Source organism: Clytia hemisphaerica, unplaced genomic scaffold (assembly GCF_902728285.1).
Source record: "Clytia hemisphaerica strain Z4C2 unplaced genomic scaffold, Clytia hemisphaerica genome assembly, whole genome shotgun sequence".
NCBI classification, from domain to species: domain Eukaryota; kingdom Metazoa; phylum Cnidaria; class Hydrozoa; order Leptothecata; family Clytiidae; genus Clytia; species Clytia hemisphaerica.
Window position 1 is genome coordinate 628,888 of NW_027103289.1, and position 26,040 is coordinate 654,927.

Here is a 26,040-nt window from a genome sequence, read left to right on the forward strand (position 1 = left end):
CGGCAAGTTACTGCTGGGAGCTGAGAGTAGGTGTGGCGCTCCACCTCAGCATTCAATCTCCCAGGTCTAGCGCAAATAGAATGTCGGCTCTGTCGACATCCACTAGATGAATATACTTACTTACTACTTACTACAGAGAATGATAAAATGAATAAAAAAAGTCAAAAGCAGAAAACATTGATTCTGAACAGAAACTCTTGCAAGCTCCCTTTAAAGTTTTTTGCTACTTGTAATGATTCATTTTCCAAATATTTTCTTTTAGTGATATAAAGTGCAAAATGACTGATTATAAGAAATTTGATCCGTTAGAACATGGCCTTGATGCTACATTTCGATTCACAAATTACACCAAATTGAAGGGGTGAGGTTGCAAAGTCCCTCAGGAGGTTAGTTTCAATTGCAAATTATTTATTGTATCAGATTATATAAAAGTGAATATCCATTAATGATCGGTTTGTTGAACTATCTGTAAGGATTTCCGATAAAATGTTTTACCCGTTGAAAATGTATTTTCTTTCTATTTTACAAGGAATTGCACAAACTTCTTGAGGGACTGAAACAAGATCAAACCAAAAGCAATGGTTCAACAACAGGAGAGTTTGGATTCCTTGGTATTGGCTTAGATTCTTGTGTATTACCGACACGTCATAAAGGCGTCAAACTCGTGCAAACTACTGACTTTTTCTATCCTTTAGTGGATGACCCTTACATGCAAGGGAAAATTGCATGTGCTAATGTTTTGAGTGATTTGTATGCGACTGGTGTATACCAATGTGACAATTTACTGATGTTACTTGGCGTGAGTAATGAACTGAGAACCAATGAACGAGAAATTGTTACCAGGCAGGTAATCAAAGGTTTCAATGATTTAGCCAAAGAAGCCGAAACAACAATCAATGGTGGACAAACCGTTTTGAATCCTTGGTATATCATTGGTGGTGTGGCGACCAGTATATGCTCTGATCAAGAATTCATCATGTTTGTAGCTTTTAACTTTTTCTATTATAGATTTTTCTTGAATTTACAGACATCAACAATCTTTTTTCACAATTAGTAACTTTTGGTACGTTTGTGAGCTTTTCAAGCAATAATGTTTTTTCAATATAGGCGTTTAGTGTTACTTTCATTTAGGCCAAATGGAGGGAAAGCTGGGGATGTCTTGGTTCTGACAAAACCACTTGGAACACAGATTGCTGTCAATGCCCATCAATGGATTGAAGAGGTTTTTTTTGCTTATGTTGTATTAACTGTCTTGTCATTTTATAATCATTCCTGCCCTAGTTATTGTTGCTTACATCCGAGAAACTTTTCTTTGTTATCCATGTTTGTATTATGTTCATTTGAATCCATGGATAGTGCTTTTTCCAACTGGAAACTTATTTTTTGTTTCCTCTCATAATTTTATTCAACCCTCTTCGGTCACCAACAAAATTCAATTTAAAATCTAATTTTATTTCTTAATGTTAACTCCTTGCATGTTGCTTTTGAAGAACTTGTTTTTATTGTGAGGCAACGAAGGCTTCGATGGGACCGAATGGTAGAAAAATCTTAAAGACTTGGTAATTTTTTTTGTCTAATACAGGACTACTTTTAATTCTCAATCGTTAAACCAATGTTTCTTTGCTTTTGATTTCAGCCAAAATATTGGGAAAGGATACAAGATGTAGTGAACAAAGAAGATGTAGTGGATGCTTACAACAAAGCTATGTTCTCCATGGCCAGGTTGAATAGAAATGCTGCAAAACTGATGCAAAAATACCAAGCACATGGTGCAACAGATGTGACTGGGTTTGGGATCATTGGCCATGCTACGAACTTGGTGGAGAGCCAGTTAGAGAAAGTGGATTTCATTCTTCACACACTTCCCATCATCAAGGATATGGTGAATGTTTATAAAAAGTGTGGCATCAATTTCAAATTGTTAGATGGATATTCTGCGGAAACGTCAGGTGAGGCTGAAGATTTTATAATGAGTGATAATGTTTTTTTGAGGTCATGAGATGATTTTTTCTCAGCAATAACTATAATTAGGTCTCAGTTGTTAGGAAAGAGCTCAAGTTCAGTTCGACTTTCTTGCTATAATTTCTTATCGTATTGGCATTATAAAAATGATCAAATTTCGTATCACTTGGTTTTAGGTGGTCTCTTGGTTTGCTTGGCAAAAGATGTTGCTAATGATTACATTGCAGAACTAAAGGAGTTGGATGGTGCAGATGCATGGATCATTGGGGATGTCGTCGAAGGGGGTAGAAAGGCTAAAATCACACCACATGTTCAAATAATAGAAGTTTAAATCTACCTCGTGACAAAAGGCCATTTTATGAAGCTCTTTTTTGAAAAGCTTGTCTGGAAAAGAGCTGATTTATTTTTATGGTTCTTTTGTATTAGTACTGGTATTTTTAGGCTACTTTTTAATGTAAAAACGAAAGAAATACAAACATACTACTCCGAGCATAAACTGTTTTTAAAATCGCTATAGAAACAAACTTGACGAACAAACTCCTTAAGTGAAACTTTGAACAAAACCTTTCATAACCTGCTTTGCTTTGACACCATGTTGCATAATATATTATGATACCCGATTAATTCTGCCTCTATTCACTTTTTAGAAACTCCAAGTACTGTAACTAGCATATGTCTGAACATTGAGTAAAGGGATCATTTTTTTGCAGAAACAGTTTTAATATTATAACGTTCCTTTTAGATTTTAATAAAAAAAAGGAAATTAATTGACAAAGATTACCGACGATGATGGACAACATTCTACTTAAGGACATCCAAGAAGAACTTGCTACAAGATTGATGGAAACGTCATCCTTCGCACCTGACAATAACATTAAACAGACGCATTTCATTGGCCATTTCTTGAAGGAAAAGAAACCAATCAAGGAGCTGTATGATATGTGTTTTGATCGCACTCTCTTGCAGAAGAATACTGTAAGAGCTTCATATCGTATTCCATTTTTGAAAAACTGCATTTATAATCATTGCGCAAAGTGTTATTTTTGTTAGAGTGCTATGCTTCTCAATTTTTTCGAATGTATGTTTCCGTGAGACGTAAGGGTATGGTGGTCATCGCTCTCGACCTCTAAGGAGGCGAAATTTCGATCACAACCATGTTACTACGGCTCACTTGGCAAGTGAATTTATCTTGGCAAGAGTCAACTCATTACATGCGAAGGGAATCGGGTATCGTGACTCTGATACAAGAGTGTCGTTAGATGTTCCAAGCGTTATGACTTGCCACTGCACACTCGCCACAATTGCGGCCTCGGGATGACCATGGTTCTTCCAGGGTCGTCCGAGTGCATCAAGGTATAAGCAATGACTCGACAGCATTTGAAGAGTTGCGATGCCTATTTGTACAGTGATTTCTGCTCCTATACCTGTAGGACCCTTTCCAATATACAAAGGACATGATACTATCTAGTATCGAGTTAATTATACTTCTCTTCGGTGTGTTGAAGTGAAAATCTTGTTTACTTTTTCAAGGTATTAGAAGGTGATGAAAAAGAAGGCGTACAACTTCATTATGTTGACAACATCAAGCTGCCCACCACCACTGGGCTGGTGTTTGTGAGGCTAAACAGAACAAACATTGTTCAAAATGCCATGAAAAACTTTAGGAAAATATTAACCAAGATGCAATTTTCAAGTGAAGAAGAGGAGCGTTCACATACAACAACTTTGATCGTTCATTCATTCACGTCATCATTTTTTGACGTCATGAGAGGTTGCTTCTTGGCTTCAGTTGCGAAAAGACTGGCTTCTCATTCCAAGTATGTATATACTCACTGTTGAAGCTCACGAGCATTTAGTTCCGAGTATTTAAACTCTTTTTTTTAATTCATTATGCGAACAAGACTTAAATTCTTATAATGTCATTATCTTTTCTGTTTGAGATTTTTCAAACTGACCGCTGCGATGGAGTGTGGGTAACAGAGGGGAGACGACGAGAGAAGTGTTGCTTGCTATTTATGATGCGCACAGAGTGTACTACGAAACGATAAACGCGAGAAACACTCTCTTGTACAGAGTAGCGGCTTCCTATCTTTACTTTTTTTTATTCTTTTGATTTCTTAATTATATTCAGTCATATCACATTCGATGAATTCTGTTTCAGAAAGCGGTTACAGTGTTTCCTCTGCACCGAATATAGTGTACGTCAGCTGCATGGAAACGATTTCGACGAGTTAATTAGAACAGACCAATGGACAGCCGCTACAAATCCACAAACCCCAACTTTTAAGGAAAACATCCTCACTTCAAAGGACGGTGAAAAGTATATCGATACCAAATTGTATATGAAAAATCGAACAGGTATGCGGCTTTTATAGCTTACAAGCCTCTCCCTAAGTTTGTCTGAAGTTGTTTGGTCGATAATTTCTTACGAGTACGAGTGGTTGTTACACATGAGAATTTAAAGTCCTCTTTGAACAAATTCATTCATTCATTCATCCACTCACTACTTCCTCTCTCTATGGTTTTCAGGGTGCACCTTTTGGTCTGATTTGAACAGGCTTGAACGTAAGTTCTTCTGCCCTATTATCTTAATTATGTTTATTGTCCAACCATTCCGAATAATCTGTTGGTAGCAGAGCCTGATTGTTGTGAGTGAGAGTTGTGAATGAGAAACCACGCTTTCGATACACCTATCAACCCTTAGCAGCGCGATCATTTTTTGAGGAGACTGGTAACGAAAGTTCTAGAAAAATTCTTTTCGACGACGGTATCGAAAACACAAGTGTACTGTGAAAATTGGGCTGTTCCATCATCTTTTACCCCCTTGGAAAAATGGAAAAATACCCCTGGAAATTTTTTTCTGGTTACCGCTGGAAATGTTAGTCCAGCTCCTTTGTATTGATATAAAATGGAATGGCCCAATGTAAGATACCCTTGCATTAAAGTAAATGTCTATTAAGTTGAGCTATTCGAATATTAAAAATAGTTTGCACTTTACCGCAGAGGCTCAAGGAAATCTGTCATATATGTGTTTACACGAACTTGCTTGTTTTTTTAGAGAAAGCCTAAAAATGTCGTGTGCCGAGAACAAGTTTCCCTCGTAAATTCAATACCAGTCCCCTCTAAAGCCGACCGCGCTTAAAGAATGGACAAAAACTTTCTTTTCCGCTTTAGTTGTTTCAGAGGATGGTAAACCTTCAAGAATCACCACAAGATATCTCAAAATTCAAAACATCACACTGAATGATCAGGTAACATTGCTTTCTTCCGCGACTGTTTCCTGTTCCCCTCCCTCTCTTCCTCAAATAAGAACTTTTTTGAGTCTCACATGCACGATCTTATTGAATAACCTACCTACCTAACCTTTGGACCAGTAAATACAGAGAAATCTCAAGTATTATGACTGGGCCAACTCTACTGGCCAATCTCGCTTACGCTTTATGAAGCTTATGATTCTTAACTAAAATAATCTGCTTCATTTCAGCTTTGTCTTCATATTTCACCTAAACGAAACCTGTTCAAGGTGAAGTCCGCTACTTTCCTATCGGAATATTTTGGACACAACTGTCTTGACAATCAGGTAAAACACTTGATAATTAGAAAGAAAGATCAAACGCTTGCATCATCAAATTGCATAATACATACATAATACTTGATACTAACCTATACCAGTAGCGTGGCGGGTGGACTAATTTTCGGGCAAACTGGGGAGGCAATTTTAGAAGATTTTAAATTTGGCACCCCCTATGAAAAATAAATATCTTTGTAAAAATTACGCGAGTGAAGCGAGTACGAACATGTTTGGGTATTTTCTCTCTTTTTGGCCGGTGTAAAGGAGCAAAGGGGCGCCCCCAAAGAAATCGACCGGCCACCCCTACCACCACGCTACTAACCTACATAATCAACAATAGCATTCATTTTGAATTCAGTGTTGTATGTCTCTATCCGCGTGGCTCGCGTAACATTACATAACGAGTTGAATGTATTGATTTAATATTATTTCTGTCCAATACACGTTTTTTATATAAGAACAAACTATATAAGAACATAAGACTTCGATGGCTAAAATATTAAGACCAAGTTAAGAACATTTTAAGGCTTTGTTAACCTAAAAACAGCTATTTTCTTAGGAAAATGGACAAAAATTGTCGCAAAATAGTGAAATAAGAACATATTAGGAACATTTTAAGGATTAAAACTTAAAAAAGTTTAAGAACATCCAAATGCTTAAAAAAAACGTGTATTTGAATATTCTTTTCTTCTTAGAAATTTTTATCTTACGAAGAAATAACAGGAGGCGATAAAGAATTGATTCTGAGGTATGTTGGTGAACGTAAAACGACATTTATTTTTCCCAGGTTTAATGCATTGCTTTAAAAATGGAGAGGCTGAAGTCCATATTGGCAAGAAAATTATTAGAATGTGTCAGATTTTCCGCTGTCCTGCTAGCTGATATTTCACTAATTTTGTATGAGTAATTTATTGATGTTTTTTTTTAAAGAAACATTTTAATTAAGTGTTTGATCAATTTTAGTTCATACATCGAGTCTTTGACGACATCTTACAAAATACGTTATGGGCCAAAATTCATGCAGGGTTTGTTTTTTTCCTCTTTAACATTTACTTTTCTTTTTATTTACTTCATTATTTAAGGTTACTGTAGTCTACTCACTTAAGCGTGTGTAAATGAATGAAGGGAGCAAGATGGATTTAATATAATAGTTTGCTTTAACAGCTGTATGGGTGTAGAAAGATGATTCATCTCACAACTTCGTTTTCGATAAGAGCTCTGTGGTTCTAAATCTCAATGACAAATTTTCTTAATCCTGTAGCATTCATGTGATCTCATAATATTTTCTCAAGGTAACCTAATAATACTTTGGACTAGGGGGTCGTCTGTTTAACACTTTATACCTTATCGGAGAAAGAATATCGGGACAAAGTGTCGAAAATTTTTCCCTGACATTTTACACCCGACTAAAACTTATACACGATTTTTTTATCCCCGACCAAAACTTTTGCGCGATTTTTTTTCCCCAACCAAATTTTGAATCCAAAGTTTTCACGCCTTTGTTAACCGAGATTAGTGCTTCAAACGTCGAATTGTAAGATGTATTTTCGAGCTAGGGAAAGAAGCTATTTCATCTGGACAATTCAGTCATTTAGAAATGACTAAATTGTAAATTTGGTCAGGAAAAGTGACGAATTTGAAATTTTGGTCGGATGAGACGAAATCTTTCTCCGACTAATTGAAACCCCGACATTTTTTCCGTCTCTATAGAGGTAGTTAACTTGTCGATCTATCTCAAATTTTGTGTGACGTTTATGAATCTATCTCAACCTTTTACTTAGGTGATGGTAAAGAAATGATGGTGAGGTCCATGGCAATGTCAATACTAAAACTGGAATTGTCCTCAACTGGGCATAACAAAAAGGTTTGTCAACTTTCTTATATCCACGCTCATTAGTTTGATAAGGCTTAAAAAGCTCTGATCTGTTCTATCGAAGTGTACCGGGCGGCCCACGGAAAAGTATGTAATAAGGGTTTAATTGCTACAAGTGGATAGTCCTTAAAACCTACAAAGTTAGGCTTTTGGGCTCTCTTAACCACCAAACTTAATTTAATATTGTATAATTCACTTTTTTACAATATCTAATTTGAATTTATTGAATTTATTGAAAATTTTATCAAAAATCCCTTCAAAAAATGAAGTTTTTCGGACCTAGAGATTACACAAATAAATTTAAGGTCATAAAACCTATACTTTTTAGGTACCTATACTTATGGTAGGTACAAAAAGATCATTTTCTTCTCCATGGTTACACCCCAAAGAAATCGTCAGGCCCTCAAAGTTCTTTTTTAAAGCTCATTCATGGTAGTGGCCAATTAAGTCTGAAAATCTACTTTCTCAAAACATGGTCATATTGCATACCAAAGTGTCACAAACGTCAGTAACATACGTCAAAAATGAAGTGAATAAAAGTTTTGACCCTTCAAAGCATTTAAAGCCGACAAAAAACAGGCGCAATTGCATTATGGGTATGAAATCCTGAAAAATACAAATATTGTTTTGGGAATGGATTTCTAGCAAGTATTTAATCAATTGAATCACGGTTCAGCACCTGAATTGCTATTTCACAGTTTCAGTAAGTTGTGAGCAAGGTGTCAATGTTTGTAGGTTTTAAGGTGTAATAGTGAAGGTGCCAAGGTGTAATTTGATTTTAACGTACAGTTTTGAAAATATTTAGGTACCAATGATCTAATTGTAGCATTAGTAACTTTGCAGTGAATCACTGTTCAAAATTTGAGACCAAAAGGACTATTTTATAAATAGTTTTAATAAAAATCTTTATAAAAAATTTTATAATCAAGAAAACCATTTTAGGTTTTAAGGGGTAAATAGCTAAGATTGCATTTTTTCACGAAGCAATAAAAATTTTCTTAGCAGCTTTTACAAAAAACTATACCCAGAGAAGAAATTCATAGGTAGCCTAGACTCACCAGAAAAAGTTTCAGCCCTTACTGTTTTCTCTAACAGTTGACTGACAAAACTTTTGACTTTATTCATAATCTTTAATTTGACTTGTTAAAGCTGAAAAAATACTGTATTCTTATTTTAAAATAAGAAATCAGTTGATAAGACCTGATGGTGTAAATACTTCTACATGAATTGTTCTGGCATAGTTATTTGAAAGACAATTGTTTAGAACTTTGGCAGGTGTGTGTGCCAATGAAGCAATTAAAAGCTTTACCAGGCTTATATTCTCAAATTGAAATCGCTTTCTAAATTAGTTAGAGTTTTTCGACCTAGTAATTTTCATATTATTTGAAGTTTATCGTAGCTTGAATCACGAGATTTGTGTTTAGATTTACGTTTGAAATCACTTCGTTCATAACGGCGTTTTGGATGACGACAAGTAGAATGTCGGGTTTTCTTTTTGTTGCTATTGTTTTATCTCAAGCCTATATATTTTGTGCGAGAACAAACACTTTAGCGTTGTTTAGCATGTCCAATTGTTCGCATGCCACATCGTACCAATGTCAGAATGCAGCTATCAACGAAAAGCGCATGCGGTTGGCACAAAGCGTTGCCATACCAACGTACAAGTTATGTACCATGGACGTCGGTGTTTCGTATCAAACAGTCACCGATGCACTCTTTGAACTGATCATACATGAAAAAATGAACTTTTATGGGAAGTGTCTGAATGATACGGTTGATGGCACTCTCTCTTTGAAGGACGACTTACTTTTCACTTACGTTCCCTTTCAAATGACGCGCTACATTAGCTCTTTGTTGATCGACCAGAAAGCCACATTGGTCTCTGTAACAATGCAATCTATGTACCCAAGTCAATTGGTGGAGAAAGATACTTTCATCTATAGTTATGAGACTAGTTTCGAAATAGAAGTTCATCGGAGGGCTGTTCATTACCTGATTGAGGAATATGAGATGACTTATTCTGCGGTCCTTTACTTGAAAGAAAACGAAAAAGACTACCAGTTGATCACCAAACCATGTAGAGAACGCAAAGAAACTGCCTTTTGCTTTTACATTGGTCTAGACCAGGAGAGCGATCCGAAATATTGTATGAAAGAACTTTTGATCGATCTACAAGACAAGAATTCCATCCGAAACACAATGGAACTTCTCTTAGCTGACCCTCATTTACGAGTTTTGATCGTGTACGGTTTTGGTGGCTCCATTATGGAGTTCATGGCCAGTCAATACGTCAAACCGCATGTGCAAAATTATGGTGGTAATTTCTACGTCATTGCTTTTGAACGATCATTAACCAATGACTCGACTTTAACAGAGAAAGACGTGGTTGCGATGCGTTGGGACACGGGACGAGTTGTACGTAAAATTCCAGGCGAACATTCTTTGAATGAGTTTTTGAAATACGTGTATGATCTACAGGGCGCCTTAATGAACAATGATGTAGCTTTCGAAGCGATGCAAGGTACTGCATTGATCGATCATCTCCTCAAAGTACATGGATCATTGTTGAAACTCTTGTTTCCGGCTTGGAAAGACGGTGACAGACTTTCTTTTGAGCAGTGGTTGCAGATCCCAGAAGGATTTCGACAGCGCATTATTCAAGGCATAGTTAACGATGAAGATGTAATCAATCGATTTATCCATTTCTGGAAGATCTCCAATTATATTGGGTTGATAACACCTCAACAACTATTGCAAAGGAAGTATTTCAACCCAAAGAAAGCTCTTCAAGCCAGACCTTTTTGCAATCTAACCATTCCTTTTTGTGGTCAAGGGCAAGAATTGAGACACGCTATTTATAATGAACAAAACTGGAATAACAGTTATGGGTGGAGATGTTCACCTTGTGTTGCCAAAATGTTCAAAAACATAGACGGGAATTCCCAATGCCAACCTTGTCATGACCCTTTCATAACGAACGATCCGAGAACGATATGCTTCGATCCATATCGTATCGAATATCTGGAACGATTCAGTTCGGCAGGGATTGTCTTGCTTGTTTCCACAGTATTAAACTGTTTCTTGATTGTCGCAACTTTCGCTGTGTTCATTCGATTCCGAGAAACTCCTATTGCGAAAAATGCCAATCGAAGTATGACTTTGGTGCACTTGACATCACATTTGATTCTAACGCTGGCTCCGTTCGTCCTTTTCCTCGGTAAACCCACGAATACAATTTGCGTTCTGAGACCTCCAGTGATAGGGATTTGTTTTACTATAAACGTCGGTGTCAACATTGCTAAGACAATGAAGTTGCATCTTATTTTTTCGTCCAAAATGGTGCAGTCTGAAGGTCGAAAAATGTTGATTAGAAACGTTGAATCGATAGTTATATTTTCGTTGGTTGCTCTTGATGTTCTCATCACCACTGCTTCAAATGTGAGCCGTCATATCAAAGTATTGTTTGTGTATCATAACATTCAACTGATCAAAGAATTGGCTTGTAACAATGATTCAGATATTATTGTACATTTGTCTTTTGTTTTGATTTTGGTCCTTGCCAACGGTATCCAAGCCGTTCGATCACGAAAACTACCGTCACATTTTAAAGAAACCACTCATGTCATTTACTCTTCCTTTGTCTCCATCATCACACTGGCAGCGATTGCCGCTATCTATTTCTCACAACGAAAAGCTGTTACTCGGAACATGATTCTAGCCTTCAGTGTGTTTTTACTGAACGCTATTCACTTTGTGTTGATCTACTCATACAAAGTCTACATCATGTTGTTCAAACCTGACCTGAACACTGTGTTTGTTTTCAATGAGAAACGCCAACGGAAGTTTCAGACGCAATTTAAACAATCTTGACTATCTGAGATATTTTTGCCAAAAAGAATCGAAATCTTTGCAACAATTTTTTGTGTCAAATTTAATGAAAGGTTGAAATTGTTTATAATGCGAGTTGAACTGTGATATTATATAATGTGTGGTTTTATATAATAGTACGCTAACTCTAACGGAATAATATTAATGTGTATAAAGTAAACAGTATGTGGCCCCCAAAACGTCGATCAAATTTAAAATTTCTCTCAAATCTAGAGGAAGAGAGGTTTTACAAAAATTTTTGCTGCATAAAAAACTTTAACATCTCTACTTTATTTCCCGGAAGTTCTTTTTCAAAATTTTCAATTTCAACAATATTTTTCAATCGGTTAAAAAGATAGGTAGCTTTTTTCTGATGGTCCCCAAAACGGAGGTTTGCAATTTTAGCGATTTCTCGAGATATCTTTAAGGTACGAATACAAAATTTTGACCATAGTTTGGAAATGTGATTTAGAGGGTTTGGGCATAAATTTGTTTGATAAAATTTTTACAGTATACCCCTGGTTCTCAAACGCAGGTTTGGGCCCCCAAAACGTAGGTGTAGTTAAAATCAAATTATTAAGCCCAGTGGTAATAGGGGAGAAACTATGAACATATTTGTGTTTTCCCTTAAATTTACGACCCGATGGATGTAAAATTTATCATTTTTATAAAATATTTCAAGATTTTCGATGATGCAAAGTCCGAACTGAAAATTTAGAAATTTTCAAAATGACAATTTTGATTTAACAACGTCTTAATCAAGTTTCTGAAAACCAATCTCTTTTGAAAATAGTTCCATTCATGTATGGAATATGCTGTGAAAGTTTTAGAAAAACAGCTTAACTGCGAAACTGAAAATATTAACTTTTAAAGGTATTTCCTCCTATATTTTACAAAAAATGACGGAATTTGCCGTTTTTGCTGATTTAGCGAAAAATTTTATATATAATGTTAATTTTTTGTGATAAACTATTAACTCAAGCTGATAGGAATGGAATTCCAAGATTTTTTACTGTTTCTTATATTTAGAATTTTCGGTTTTGTTAATGCTGATTCTAAAGCCCCAAAATACTGGCTGACCTTTAAGATGCTTTGCTATATATTTTACCCATCCTCTAAAAGCACAGATGCATCTGCATTTTCTGAAAGGCATTAGGTGTAGAAAGTTTACTATACCCCATTTTCATAACTTATTTTCACTATCTAAGGAGCTAGAGTGAGTTATATGCAATTTTTATCTAATTTTTTGGTGTTGAAACATTTCCTTCAGACGCAAATATGCTATTTTCAATCAGTCTCAAACTATCAAAAACATGCTCATTTTTAAGTATGACCATCATTCTTTCAAAATAAGTCAGAATCCTCATTTTAATGACGACCTACGTTTTGGGGGCCGTCTCCGTTTTGGGGGCCATATACTGTAATTGTTTTTTTTTCGGCTTTCCTTATGGTATTCTACTTTGTCTCAAGTCTGCTCCTAGTCCTAGCATAAGACTAGTTTAATGATGGCATCACCATTCGAAAAATGCAGAAAAATCTTTTACCCACATAACTATTCAGTAATCATTCATGTTTCTTTAGATCAAACTATCGGAAAACAACCCAGATTTAGACTTCAACCGTCGGGAAAACACATTTATTCTATACAACTACGCAAGACTTTGTAAACTGGAAAGAGATTTCAACAAGAAAGTCCAAGAAGGTATATCATGAGAAGCCTTAAACCTAAGTTATAGCGCGTATCGGCCTTGATCTGCTCATAGGGGGGATGGGCTTTGTCCTTTGCTTTTTGTCCATTGGTACTTCAGTTAGTGCATCGATAAAAGGCTTTGCTTAGGAGATTCTGTGGATTGTAAAATGATTTCCGCCCTTCTTCTTCAGGGGCGTATGGGTGCTTACCAGAGGAAGAAGATTTGGATTTCACGTGTTTAAATGAACCTGTGAGTCACATTTTTTGATTGGAATGTCTAAAATATTTAATACTTTTAATCCTACGAAAATTAGGAAAGAAACCAAAACTTTCTAGTATAACTTCAGTTGCTGTCATTAATTTTTTTAGCTGGAGTGGATCTTGATTCGAGATTATGTTCTACAGTTTCCAGTCTTCTTTTCCAACCTTCTGAAGGAACTCGACAAGCTAGAAATCCCGGCCCACAAGGTAAAAAGATTAACCTTTAGATCTCTCACTCAATCCAAAAACTTCCTTTTGAAAAGTTACCTCGATGGTTTTTTTTTGGCCAATTTCAATCATAATTTATATTATCTAAGTAAAAGTGCATTGGTATTATTGGCATTCAAGTAAAAATTGATTAAAAATTAAAAAAACCCTGCATCTTGCTAATTTACTGCATCTCTTTAAGTCATAGTGCATGAGACTTTACATCGTTTCCTATTTCCCTACAGAAGAAAAGGAAAGGGGCCAATTTTATATTCGAGAAACATGTTGTACGTTTCTTGAATACCCCCTTCTCGAAGACCCACTGGGAACTCTTCCCACTAGAAAAATTGGCCAAAATATCGTCCCCGGCGTAAAACTATACTCCAATCTTTGTCCTCACTGAAAATAATCAAATAAACACATCCTCAATGCAAAATATCATGCTCTTTTTCCCATTTCAACTGATTTTTATGACTTGAAAACAAAAGAATTTGAATCCCCAGCCTTAAAAAACATGGGAAAATCAATCCCCATCGAGTTTCAGTCCGTTATTTTTACCCCAACTGGCTGAAAAAAAATCCTACTGTGACTGTGAGAAGGGTGTGTTCTTGAGGGTAAAAGTTAATTGTTTGGTTTAGATGTTTAGTGATTGATGCTTCTCCTTTTAGATTTATTCCTTTCTTTGGAGTCTTTCTCACGATCTCAGCAAGTACTACAAACAAGTCAAAGTACTCATGGTATGTGTGTAACTATAACTTTCTATCCACAAGCATACGACCTTTTCAAATGTGACTCAAATTTACGGCATCCTTTCCTGTATTATGTCTCTTTTTTCATGGTCCGCTTTTGATTGCGTTATTCCGAAGTTCTTTTATCGATAGACTAGTCAAAATACGAGATTTGATTGTTTGAAACTCACTAGCCTGTTACATTTTTCGTCCTTCGTCGTCGTGATTATATTTATTATATTTAATTAACCCCACCATTTTCGCCTTTTCAAAACTAAACTTACTTTGCAGGATTGCCAAGACCATTTGAAAGTTCTTATCCGTTCCAGATTTTCCTTGATGATGACCTTAAAAGAGGTTGGTGACATTCTATACTTCTTCCCGGCTTTATGATCTTTTTATTAACCCCAATGTATAGGCATCATAGTCATTTGAGAGAAAATATTGCATTTTTAGTTTTATGAATGATCTGCCGGGGGGGTCTTTAAACGACGGTATGTGCCGCCAAAAAATGGCTTTCAAAATCAGACCCTTACAGTCAACCCCTTGACCAGTGAAAGGGTACCCTTACAGTGCATTTTATAGAACGTTCCTGACTCTTACAGTCTTGCTTGATTTCATATTTTGCTGAAGCCACTTAAAAATGAGCCTGAGATGTCGACACAATGTGCAAAATAATCAAAATTGGTGTGACTATAAAGATACATCCGACTTGCAATTCAGCAGTCCTCAAGCACACCCTTACAGTGTATCCAGCTAAAAAAGGACCCTTGTAGTGACCCATTTCTATCAAGAGTACACCATTACAGTACATTGCGAGTTTCTCGAAAAGCCTACCTAAGGGCGGCACATGCCGTGGGTCGGACCATTTGAGCCCCTCCCCCGGGATGATCTGTCAACTTCGACATTTCCCAAATACCCATTGCCAATGTGCTCCTTATGGTGTAATGATGTCTAAAGTAAAGTAAAGTAAGATCCCATTATTGGGCTACCATTGCTTTTCTTTCTTTTAAAAAATTGTTATGCTTCTTTGTTTAAAGGTGATGCTGTTCTGCTTTGATTTGTTGGGCGTGGTACCTCCTAACCAAATGTAGTTGAAAGAGAATGTTAAATGAAGGTGGCAGATTCTCTCCTTAAGGTTTGGAAGCGGTGATCGTGATTAGGTTATAGTTTATTGGGCCTGTTTGAATATCAGATGGAACATGACGTAAGACCCTTTTTAGACAAAGAAAATGGCAATCATGACGATGAAATTTCTAATAAATTCAATCTGGATAATACGTATCAGTTAGACATTCAATTGATATAATACTAAAGATATGATGATGGAGGATCAAATAGTCTTTTTTGCTGACTGACAATGAAGGATTTGTGTCTCACGTTACCTACTCCTCATATAATGATTGACATTTTTTGTTATTTCCTTGAGCGTATTATGTTATCCTTTCAAACAGACAGATCTTTTGACCCCTAAACTTTATAAAATGTGTAAAAAGAGAAACTTTTCAGAATCATTATAGCAATTTATACGATTGTGGTGGTGTATGTAAATCGAAGAATTTTTTTAATGTATTTTATATATATATGGAGGGTACATATCTATCGGTGGCACCATTTTTAGCGATGATGTCAAAATATATAAAAGTAATGATATAGTAATACTTGTTTATTACTTTAGGGTTGGGCTTTTTTTTCTTCCCTTCTTGATGAATGCGAAGAAAAAGCTTGTTTTGATTTTGTTTGAGTTTGAGGTAAAAAACCGCTTGAAAGATGCATGGAAAACGGCTTCGTTTGTAAGGCTGGCGTCATGAAAGGCCACCTTCGTTCCCAAACCCCTCTCCATTGTTCACTTTAAAAGCATGGTAACGAGGATGATTTTTGAACAATAAGAATGATGAACACATTGGATATTAATAGTGTTGTGACAGTTGAGGAGAACAAAAAAACACATGCGTCAAAACTCATTAGTCAAGTCTCTCTCTCCTTTTATTGATTGATTGTGTGTTGTGTTTTTCCTTGTTGAATGAAACCATTTGTATGATGAATGAATTGCTTCTATCATTTATTCTTCAATATTTGATTTTCTTCTCTTGTTTCATTATGAAGAAGTATAAATAAGATGAGCATGCAGAGGACCCGTCAGCAAGTCACTCATCATCATTTACATCAAGCCACTACATCAACATACGAGGTGTGCATTTTACTTTTCTATATCTTTATCGCAATTTCTTTATGAAACTGTCTTTCTCCAAGGGGAAACTAGGATCTTTCAATTTCACCAGACTATTTCAGCTTCCAGTATTTCGGATGATTTTCGGTTCAAGTACTTCCGATCCCCTCTAACCTTTCCCATGCGTGAATTTCAACTTTTTGCACCTTGGTTTCCTTTTAAACTCTTTGACGGTTTAAGTTTCAGAATAGAAATATTAAGCAACATAATACTTAAAGAATGTGAAAGAAAAAAGGGGCAAAAAATAGGTAAAACAGCGAATAAGGATAATAGATTGTAAAAAAGAGGTTTTATTTTTTGAAGAAATATCAAAATTCTTTTGAGAGATTTCTTTGATAAAGATTGGTTTGCAATTGATTTTTAATTCTTAATCCTTTTTTCATTTCGTTTTCATTCATTTTGTTGTTCAGAAGAAATCTTCATTTTTTCAGGTGCTCTTCTCTTAACAAAAAGTAAATACTACTGATTGCTTTTAAGTTTTGTTTTTCGTGAGCCCCTTTTCATCCCCTTTTCACCCTCAGCTTTCTTCTTTCAATTTTTTACAATTTTTTCGTATCAAAGTATGAATTAAGCTGTTTGGTTTCTTCAACAACATTTTTACGAGTTGGTTATAATAAAAAGTACTTTGTGTGGGATTAATTTTGCGTTTTTTTTCTTTAAATATCGATAGATTTTTTTACAAAGTGTTATACGTGCGATATATAAAACTTTTTTTTTCTATTTCTCATTTCTTTTGGGTCAGATTAATCTTATGAAGGGTTAAACAACAACATCGAAGCAAATTACGAAGAAAATGTATCAAAAGCAACTCTTGATTTTATTTCTGCAAGCTCACTTTATCTCCATCGTTAAAGGTAAGTTTTGTATAACATTGTGTTTAACCATTTCTTACGCTATTTTGGTCAAGCTTTTATCAGTTGGGCCTCACTTTTTTCGCTTAAAATATCTTCCTTATTGACTTCCGGTACTTTGCTGCAACATGCAGTATCTGGCTAATCATGAAAGTTTTCTGAGAGATTCTAGAGCATATAGATTGACTGGAGGTGAAGAAATTTGTTGTAAATTCGGGAGGAAATGTGAATGGAAATATCCTTTCCATTTTTAACTGTAGGATTCTGTGATCATGAATTAACGGCAGATGACGGGACCATTCAATCGCCGCACTATCCTTCACAATATCAACCCGACACGTCATGTGTCTGGACCATCACCGTTAAAGAAGGCCATTACGTCAAACTCTCCTTCCTTGATTTCGACGTCGAACCATATGACGGATGTAAAACCGACATGTTGGAAATTAAAGATGGCGGCTCCAAGAATTCGGCCATGATTGGTGAGAATTTATTTATATTTGGAATATTTGAAGCAGTTGCAGGTTGTGAAATTCCATTTTAAAGTTACATTCTTAGCTGTCGATATTAGAGGCTTAAGACTTCATACAGTAGAGCCTAATGTCTTTATAACTGGAACAAGTTTTCTCGTCCTTTCAGTTAACAATGCCTTACAAACTTTACTCTATAACTCGACATTTCCTTAATTTGAACAAATTTTAAGTGTTATGGAGATTCCACTGTAATATGGAGGGAGGTTTGTAGAGGTTCGAAATACCGTCACCGTCTGATTCCCCCCTAATACGTTTTTGAAAGTGATTGATCCACGAAATTTGTCAAGCGTGTGCTTAATAATTACTCTATATTAATTTCTTTTTAGATATCTTTTCATCTAAATCAACAATTAAGCGAGATAAAGGTATTTGATAATTAAACAATTAAATGTAAATTAAAATTAATCACCATAAAATTAAACGTAGCATGGTCTAAAGTAATATTTTTTTAAAGATATAAAGTAATACATTAATTTCAATTTAAATATTTTACCACTGGGATTAGTAAATTTAACACCTTCAACTTATATTAAACTAAATTGGACTTTGCATATGAGACTGTTTATCTAACGCTTCCAGACCATCTAAAAAGAACGTAGGCTACGTCATATCTTCCTTCGTTTCGAGCGTAAAACTCCTAGTAAGGCCTAAAAGCCTGGATCTGTCTATCGTGTAGACTAAAAAGAACGACAAATAACTATTAAAAAGCGACAAAAAAAACGACACACCCTAACCCTAACTATCAAAGAACGACATATTTCGCCATCCCAAACCCCGACCTTGGTCAGTGACTATCACCTCTACTTATTCATTACTTTTTGTACTTTGTGCTATTTAACAACTAGCGGTTTAAAGAACGATAAATTACGCACGCGTATAAGTCTCTATTTGGGTGAGCTGGAAACATTAGATGAACTAACTCATGTCGTAACTTTACAAACAATGGTAAATGTTTTGTCCGTTTTTTTTAATCGCTAACATAATTCCCCCATTGAGTTTGAAGGTCCGAAGTGCTTATAAGAGGAATCTTCAACATTTCTCAAGAAATAAAAAGTGAATTAAGATTTGACCTGCATTTAGAAATTTTGTGTGAAAACCTACAGAAACGACGTGGGTTTTGTGTTTTGGATGGGAAATAAGTGACTTCATTTTCCATCCATGAATTTCGTATCTAGCCCTTCGGGGCTTTGAAATCAATGTTAATTACATTTTTCTCACTCCACTCACCATTTGCTTCTTACAGGAGGACAATACTGCAACTTGCGACGTCCGCCGAAGGTGGTGACGTCAACGGGCAATCAGTTACGTTTATGGTTTTCATCAGATAGCACCATTCAATACAGAGGCTTCAAAGCCACTTATCAAGCCATCAAGGACGAAGGTATGCTTTGGCATTACTATCTTGAAGCTTTAACTATTTGAATCTACCTCTTCTTATTTGAGTCAATTCTTGTTCTAAGTCAAATCTCATAGAAACTTCCCCTGAGATTCTACGTGAAACATTGTCAAGTTTAGGGGAATTATCCCAGCCCTTCTATTCAGTCAATGCATTAATGTTTTAGAACAGACACGCATTATAATTTAAGTCATATCAAAGCCAAGGTTCCAGGTCCTTTAGATCGACCTTGTTCACGCGCATTTCTTGCAGGTTGTGGAAAAGTGGATGAGATTCCAGGTTTTCTTTCATCACCGCGCTATCCTTTCGCTTACCCGAACAACATTGATTGCCAGTGGGATATTGTAGCACCTGCTGGAAGATACATCTCCTTAGAGTTCACTGCTTTTCAACTGGAATCATCTTGTTCGTCAAACGAAGGTTGCAAATGCAATGATTATATACTGGTCAAAGATCACGTCACCGGGGAAACTATTGAGTAAGTATCAAATTATTTTGATTTGGGTAAATGTGCATCCGTTACTAGATTAGAAACTAGGACTATGACTTTCATGTTTATGATGAAAGCTTTTATTGGTGGGTTCCAGAAAAGTTTTTACAAAGTTCTGTCTTACTTAAAAAATGTAATACCCTGATAGACTGCTATTATTGAAACAATAAAATAATAACCTCTTTAGGATTTCATGTATTTAGTTAACAGATCGTTCATTTCTTACACTAGATATTGCATGTCCAGTCCAGCCAGAATGGTTTCCAAGGGAAACAAACTGACCATCAAGTTTCATTCAGATTCTTATGGTAGATTGAACGGCTTCAAAGTGTCCATCAGTCAATCGTCCACCAAACGTAAGCTCATTAGCATGAATATGCACCTTTCAAACAAAATGAATTGTTTGCCTGTATCATCATAGTCCGTATAAAAAACCCCGGTCTGGAAGCCTTTTGTTTCTTTGCATTGTTTCTTACTGGAACTTTTGCTTGAGAAGTTTCTTTTGCTCGCTTTTTGATCATATGTTAAATCTTAAACCAACATTTAAAAAAATACTTGATAACCTCACACATGATGCATTTAACGTGATCAAGTGATCAAAAACTGAGCAAATCGAATTCGTCGTTTGATATTAACAAAGGAAGACGCTGACAAAAAGTTTTAAAAATGAGATTCCAGACCAGAGTTTTTTATGCGGACTATGGCATTGTGTACAAGAATCAGCAAGAATGAATCTGCTTATCATGTTAATTTCATGGTCATGATTTATCTGGTTTTTCTGGTTGTTTGTGTGAGTTTTTTTTTTAAGAGAACTGATTAGCTTTGGGAAAATGGTAGAATATTTAAGAATGTTGAAATACTGACGCTTAATGCTCCCTGACTGTTTCCTTGATATTTTTCCAAAATCGGAAATTATTTCAATAATTTTTCCTCTTCGACTGTCCAAACCAGTGAAGAGCTAGTTTGGATTGAATATGATTTCTTAACACTTGACTGCTATCTTTCAGAATGTGGAGGAGATATTTACAGTGAGGATGGCGTGATCAAATCACCCAATTTCAACCTGATGACAGATGCTACTTATCCTCCCTTCTCGTATTGTATCTGGACCATCCATACAAAGAAGAACAGCTATCTTTCATTGAAATTCCAATATTTCGATGTTGCCGGAAACATACCTGGTAGTTGTGATACTGATTACTTACTCATCCACGATGGACCAAACCAAACCTTCCCTTCGTTAGGTAAGAAATGAGCTGTTGAATTAGCAGTCAGACATTTTCGGGGATTTAGGAATATGGTAAACAATCAATCACGAGTAACAAGTCGAAATAATATTGTAAATTGTCTAGAGTAGGCTCTTTCAGAAAATGTCTGTACATGGGGGGGGGTGGAGGATAGTGTCCGGGGGTAGTGAAAATAAATTTGCCTTGTCAGGGGGTAAACTTGCTCTAATTTTGGTAGCTTTGCTCTGTTTGAGGGTAATTTTGAATGTCCAGGGGGGTCAACTGATGCTTGTCCGGGGGGTCAAACCTGGTGTCCGGGGGGGGGTCAAAAGTCACAATGTCCGGGGGGTAAATTTCCAAAAAATGTTATACCCCCCCCCCCATATTCAAATTTTTTATGGAAGAGCCTAATGTCTATTTTTTTAAGCTGGCTGTTAAAGTTTATTCTTTTGAATTCTGAATGATTAATAACTCTTTTCAGGTCGCTATTGCAACCGGTTCAAGCCCAACGTGATCGTATCCTCGGCAGAGTCAATATTCATTCAATTTGCCAGTGGTGGTTATTCGCTACGCAAAGGGTTCAAGATCTTCTTCCAAACGCACACTAAAAGTAAGTCTTATTGTAAAAAGTAAAACCTTTTCTATTCCTGTTTACCTTAAGTTAGGAAGAGCACAGTTTTAGTTAGGTTTTAAATGATGCTGAAGGATTTGTCCCTGTTGAAAGCTCGATTGCGTTATCAATCTGAAAAATATTCTTGTTGTTATTTTGAAAAGCTTCTAAATCTATGAAAAATGGAAGCCGCTTGCATTAAAACAAAACAAACAAATTTGAAACAAAATTATATGAACATGCGAGAACTTTACATATCATTATTTAGTTATTCAATTTGGCAAATGCAGAAAAATAACCTCTCCAATAAACAACATGGTGCATTTATAGTTTACACTTCTATACGCTCTCATCGTAATATAAACGAAATAATATGATGATATAAAGATTTACTTATTTGGCTTCTTCCAATTCCAGGTTGTTCATCATCGTTGGGCATGGAAGACGGGCGCATTCATAACATGGACCTTCAAACATCATCCAATTTCATTATCGCACACTCACCTCACGCGCTCGGTCCCAACTTCGGACGGTTGAACAGTAAATACGCATGGTGCAGTCAAGAACAGAAATTCAAAATGGTGGGAGAATACTTCGAAGTGGCGTTTGACAAATACACACGTATCTCCAGCATTGCAACGCAGGTATTAATCTCTTAATCCATTTTCATGTCTTACGCAATTCGATCTTTTGAGTCGCTTTAAAATAATGTCTTTTTCTTTTGTTTTTACTGTAAAGCTACAAAATTTTAAATTACAGAGCCTCTGCTACTGGCGTACCAGCTTTACTTAATACTGAGACCAATTCTTCATTTTGTTCAGGGGTATACAATGGTAGGGAACGAATACTTTGTGACAAAATACAAATTGTTGTACGCCACCACATCTAAAGAATGGCATCACTTCGTCAGTACTGGTGATTCTGATGCTCAATACAATGTAAGTTTTCACCACATTGACCACTTTTGTTGAACCTTTATAGGTTTCAAGGGAAATTAATACTAATAAAGAAGTGATTGTGTTGTGCTGTAATTGGAAATGAATTGTCTTAAACTGTAATAAAACTTCGGTACTTCCTTTTACCAGTTTTAATTTACTAATTTAACGCTTGAATTTCAATTTCCATTCCTATAGAGATTGGCGTGTTCATACCCCAAAATGTTGTCTATTAAAACTTGCTGTTGAGATATATTGTGTTGTTCCATTAAATTTCCGTACATGGGGGTGGACGAACTAAAATCAGGATGGAAATTCTTCTCCAATTAAGCTCTGACATTTTCGTCCACCCACCCCCCCCCCCCCCTATATGGATATAAAATGGGATGGCCCATTATACATAAATACATAAATCTCTTTTTCTTTTCAGGAATTTGAAGGGAACAAACACTTCAATGTGACAAAGAAGAACAAACTATCACCCAACATCGTTGTCAAGAAGCTTCGTTTGGTTCCATTGGACTTCCAATCAGGTCGACGAAAACACATCTGTTTAAGAATGGAAGTTTATGGATGCCCTGTGGAAGAAGAGATTGGTAAGATAAGCATTTTTATGGATGAAACAATTTGATTGATATACATATTGAGGATATACCTTATGTCTAACTTCATTACACTGTACCCAGGAAATTAAGGAATAGTTTTCATTGCAAAAGTTTCCAGATATATACTAGTTTTTGAGATAAGAAGCAAGTCTGCTTTAAAAGTTTTATTTCATAGAGAAGGTTATCCTTTTATAGATTGTATCCTTTTTATACTTTGGATACTAGGTATGTCTTCATTTTAAGTTTTTTTTGATGGAGAATTTCATACTCTGTTCATCTTTTTTTTCAGAAATTGTTTCCAACCCAAACAAAGTGTTATCCTTTTCATCTAAAAAGAAAACTTCCAAGACTTGGTTGATTGCTCCACAACAGAGTAATGGTGTTTACGTCATCAAAACCAAAAAGTTGGAATCCGAATGCTCACTGTCTTCTCTTTCTTACTCAAATGATGGTCTGCAATTTTCCAAACCTATCTGTAATGGGTTGAGATCTTCCAAAACAGAAAAAATACAAGTTTTCCCAAACAATCGTCAATTATGGATTAAATTTGATGTCACTGGTTTGTTGACCAAATCTCAAAGTGTTCAACTGTCAACATTCAGTCTGGGTAAGAATCATACATTGTTAACCGGTCTCTACGACCTTTTACGCAATGCAATTGGTTCTTTTCGCATGACGATGGGCTTACATAGCACGGAGTTGCCCGTCGTTAAGAAAATTTATTGTCAGTAATTTCAAAGAAAATAGACACTTGACATATTTTGTCTTCATTTTTCAACGCAAGGGCAATATCTCTCGGTACAGCCCTCACTAACCGGTCTTTATTGTCTTAGTGTTTTAGTCTTAAAATATTTATAATCAAAAATTATTCAGTTTTATCTTGGGAATCATTGACAAAGCTTGAAGTAGAAGTTCAGATTGTACGAAATACAAAATCATCATTACATTATATTTCCGTTTTTCTTTAGGTCATGGTCGAGTGATCAGTTCTTTTCTTGGTAAGATTCGTTTACTTCACAACCAAGTTGCCAAAGACAGCTCACCAAGTGTCTGGCTCTTTTTCTTTCCTGATGGATATCGCATCAAACTGGACTTCATTAATATTCAACTACCTACTGGATTCGAAAAACCAACAATTGTTTTGAAATCTGGTGCTGAAGGTTTGTTTTATTTGTTGATGTTATTATCATACTTATAGGTGCCAAATAAACGGAAAGGGGGGGGGGTAGTTCGACCCCCCGGGCTTGACATTTTTTGAAATTTTGATAAACGGGGGGGGGACCTAATTGTCGAGGGGGGTTGGAGATTATACTTCTGAAAACCCAAAAATAAGGTAAATATAGGCTAAAATCAGGCTTTTTGGAGCAAAATAAGGCGACTTCTTCTTGCTAACTGAAAATATTCTTAAAAATTAATAAACAGGGGGGGGTCCTAATAAGGTCCGGGGGTTTGGAAAATTTTCGAAAAATTAACAAGCGGGGGGACGTTTATTTGGCACCTAAGAGTAATTTTTCTATTTTAACCACGTGAAAACAATTTCGAATGTTCCTTCCCTAAGATTACTTTGCCGCATTTAACTTCCTTACGTAATTTATTTTGACAAAAAAGTAAAAAGTGTAAAGTGATTTAAATTTCTTTCATTTTGTTCAGAGGATTCAAAGATTGTGCGTCGAATACAAGGGAAAGAAGGTCATTGGGCGTTCATTTATCCAAGAAACACATTACGTGTTGAATATCATCCAGGGCGTGGCTCAAGAGACTCTTTTGTGAAAGGTGAAAACAATGATGGATTTACGCTTGAGTACGCTGCACTGAAAAACTGAAAAAGGATAGATTGTTTGGTGTAGAATATGGAGGAGAAATCACCAATGACCAGAGGTGATTGGTTGTCTTAACTACCTCAAGGTTCGCCAACTGTTTGTTGCAAAGCATGACGCCTGAAACCTACAATAAATTGAACGCCCAAGTCTTTGACTGAAATTTATATCTCTGGTAAATATTACACGTGGAATCTAACGAAATATTGTTGAGATAAATTGAATGGATCGAACGTTCTCTAGTGTATGACATATAGATCAATATTGATACGACTTCACCAGACATTTGAGAAACAATTATTACACTGGGAAGTCAGTGGTTGAAAAAGCTTTTCTAAAATCGTGTTATCGTTTAAATCGCTCAAAAATTTTTTTTTTTATTGTTAGTCCGGGAGCCAAACCCAAAAAATGGCATTTTGTTTAACCCAAGATTCTACAGGATAAACTATACATTTTTGGAATCCTCAACTATCCTAGTTTTGGAGATGGTCGGTCCCCAAAGCTAACTCCTGGTCAATTTTTCATACTGGGCCCGAGTTTAGGGGGTACTTTTTACCCTTTGTAAGGATTTGTTAAGGAAAATGCCATTCCAGGGATGATATAATTTGCTGTATCTAGTCAATCAGTTGACCAATTGCTTTGAAACTTTGCAAAAAGTTTCAAGGTAGGCTGATGATTATTTTCGGCAAAAAATTTTTGTGAAAAATTATTTTTATAGGTTTGTCTGGGGAAAAAAAGGGGAAATTTGGGTATTCTAACTAAATTTTGACCCTTTTTAAGTCTGGGACCTACCCAAACAACTTTTAATGAGACACAAACCAGGTGTTATGATAGACCTTGATGCAATACATCAGAAAAATTTCAAACAGACAGTATTTAGTATTATTTCAGGGCTGCAGGGGGTAAAATTGCCCATTTTTATGGGTTTTTACCTTATTTGAGCAATTTTCACCACTAATCTTGGTTAAAACGTCATCAAAAATAGTTTTAACTTGACTTTCGCGTAATATATCCTGAAAGATTCCAATGCTGACTTAAAACTAACAAAACCAGGGTGCAAATTTTTGGAAGCTCTGAATAGCAATATAGTGGAATTTCAAAGCAAAAACTGACAAAATTACGTCAAAAATGTTATAATTTGGCCATAGCTTAAGTTAAATCCGTCATTATTTTGTGTAGGTTGTCAAC

General features: G+C 35.8%; 3 protein-coding genes across 3 annotated transcripts; all 3 read left to right on the forward strand.

The window, feature by feature from the left end:
* Positions 1–249: 249 nt before the first annotated feature.
* On the forward strand, positions 250–2,442 carry LOC136809406 (inactive selenide, water dikinase-like protein). The gene is made up of 5 exons (XM_067065940.1): positions 250–386; positions 530–978; positions 1,132–1,222; positions 1,637–1,949; positions 2,139–2,442. Exons 1-5 carry the CDS (start codon positions 279–281, stop codon positions 2,291–2,293), a joined length of 1,116 nt encoding a protein of 371 aa, XP_066922041.1. The 5' UTR covers positions 250–278; the 3' UTR covers positions 2,294–2,442.
* A 260-nt stretch (positions 2,443–2,702) lies between these two features.
* On the forward strand, positions 2,703–15,816 carry LOC136809417 (uncharacterized). The gene is made up of 15 exons (XM_067065950.1): positions 2,703–2,937; positions 3,493–3,779; positions 4,124–4,320; positions 4,492–4,527; positions 5,137–5,213; positions 5,447–5,542; positions 6,229–6,281; positions 6,497–6,558; positions 7,315–7,397; positions 12,855–12,975; positions 13,155–13,213; positions 13,333–13,431; positions 14,100–14,168; positions 14,451–14,516; positions 15,200–15,816. The coding sequence occupies exons 1-15, from the start codon at positions 2,749–2,751 to the stop codon at positions 15,251–15,253; spliced, it is 1,548 nt and encodes a 515-aa protein (XP_066922051.1). The 5' UTR covers positions 2,703–2,748; the 3' UTR covers positions 15,254–15,816.
* Positions 15,817–17,097: 1,281 nt separating this feature from the next.
* Positions 17,098–25,223, forward strand: LOC136809426 (neuropilin-1a-like). The gene is made up of 13 exons (XM_067065960.1): positions 17,098–17,243; positions 17,501–17,722; positions 19,017–19,154; positions 19,422–19,647; positions 19,891–20,015; positions 20,667–20,903; positions 21,367–21,495; positions 21,913–22,139; positions 22,317–22,433; positions 22,861–23,026; positions 23,325–23,642; positions 24,004–24,195; positions 24,686–25,223. The coding sequence occupies exons 1-13, from the start codon at positions 17,183–17,185 to the stop codon at positions 24,856–24,858; spliced, it is 2,331 nt and encodes a 776-aa protein (XP_066922061.1). The 5' UTR covers positions 17,098–17,182; the 3' UTR covers positions 24,859–25,223.
* The last annotated feature ends 817 nt before the right edge of the window (positions 25,224–26,040 follow it).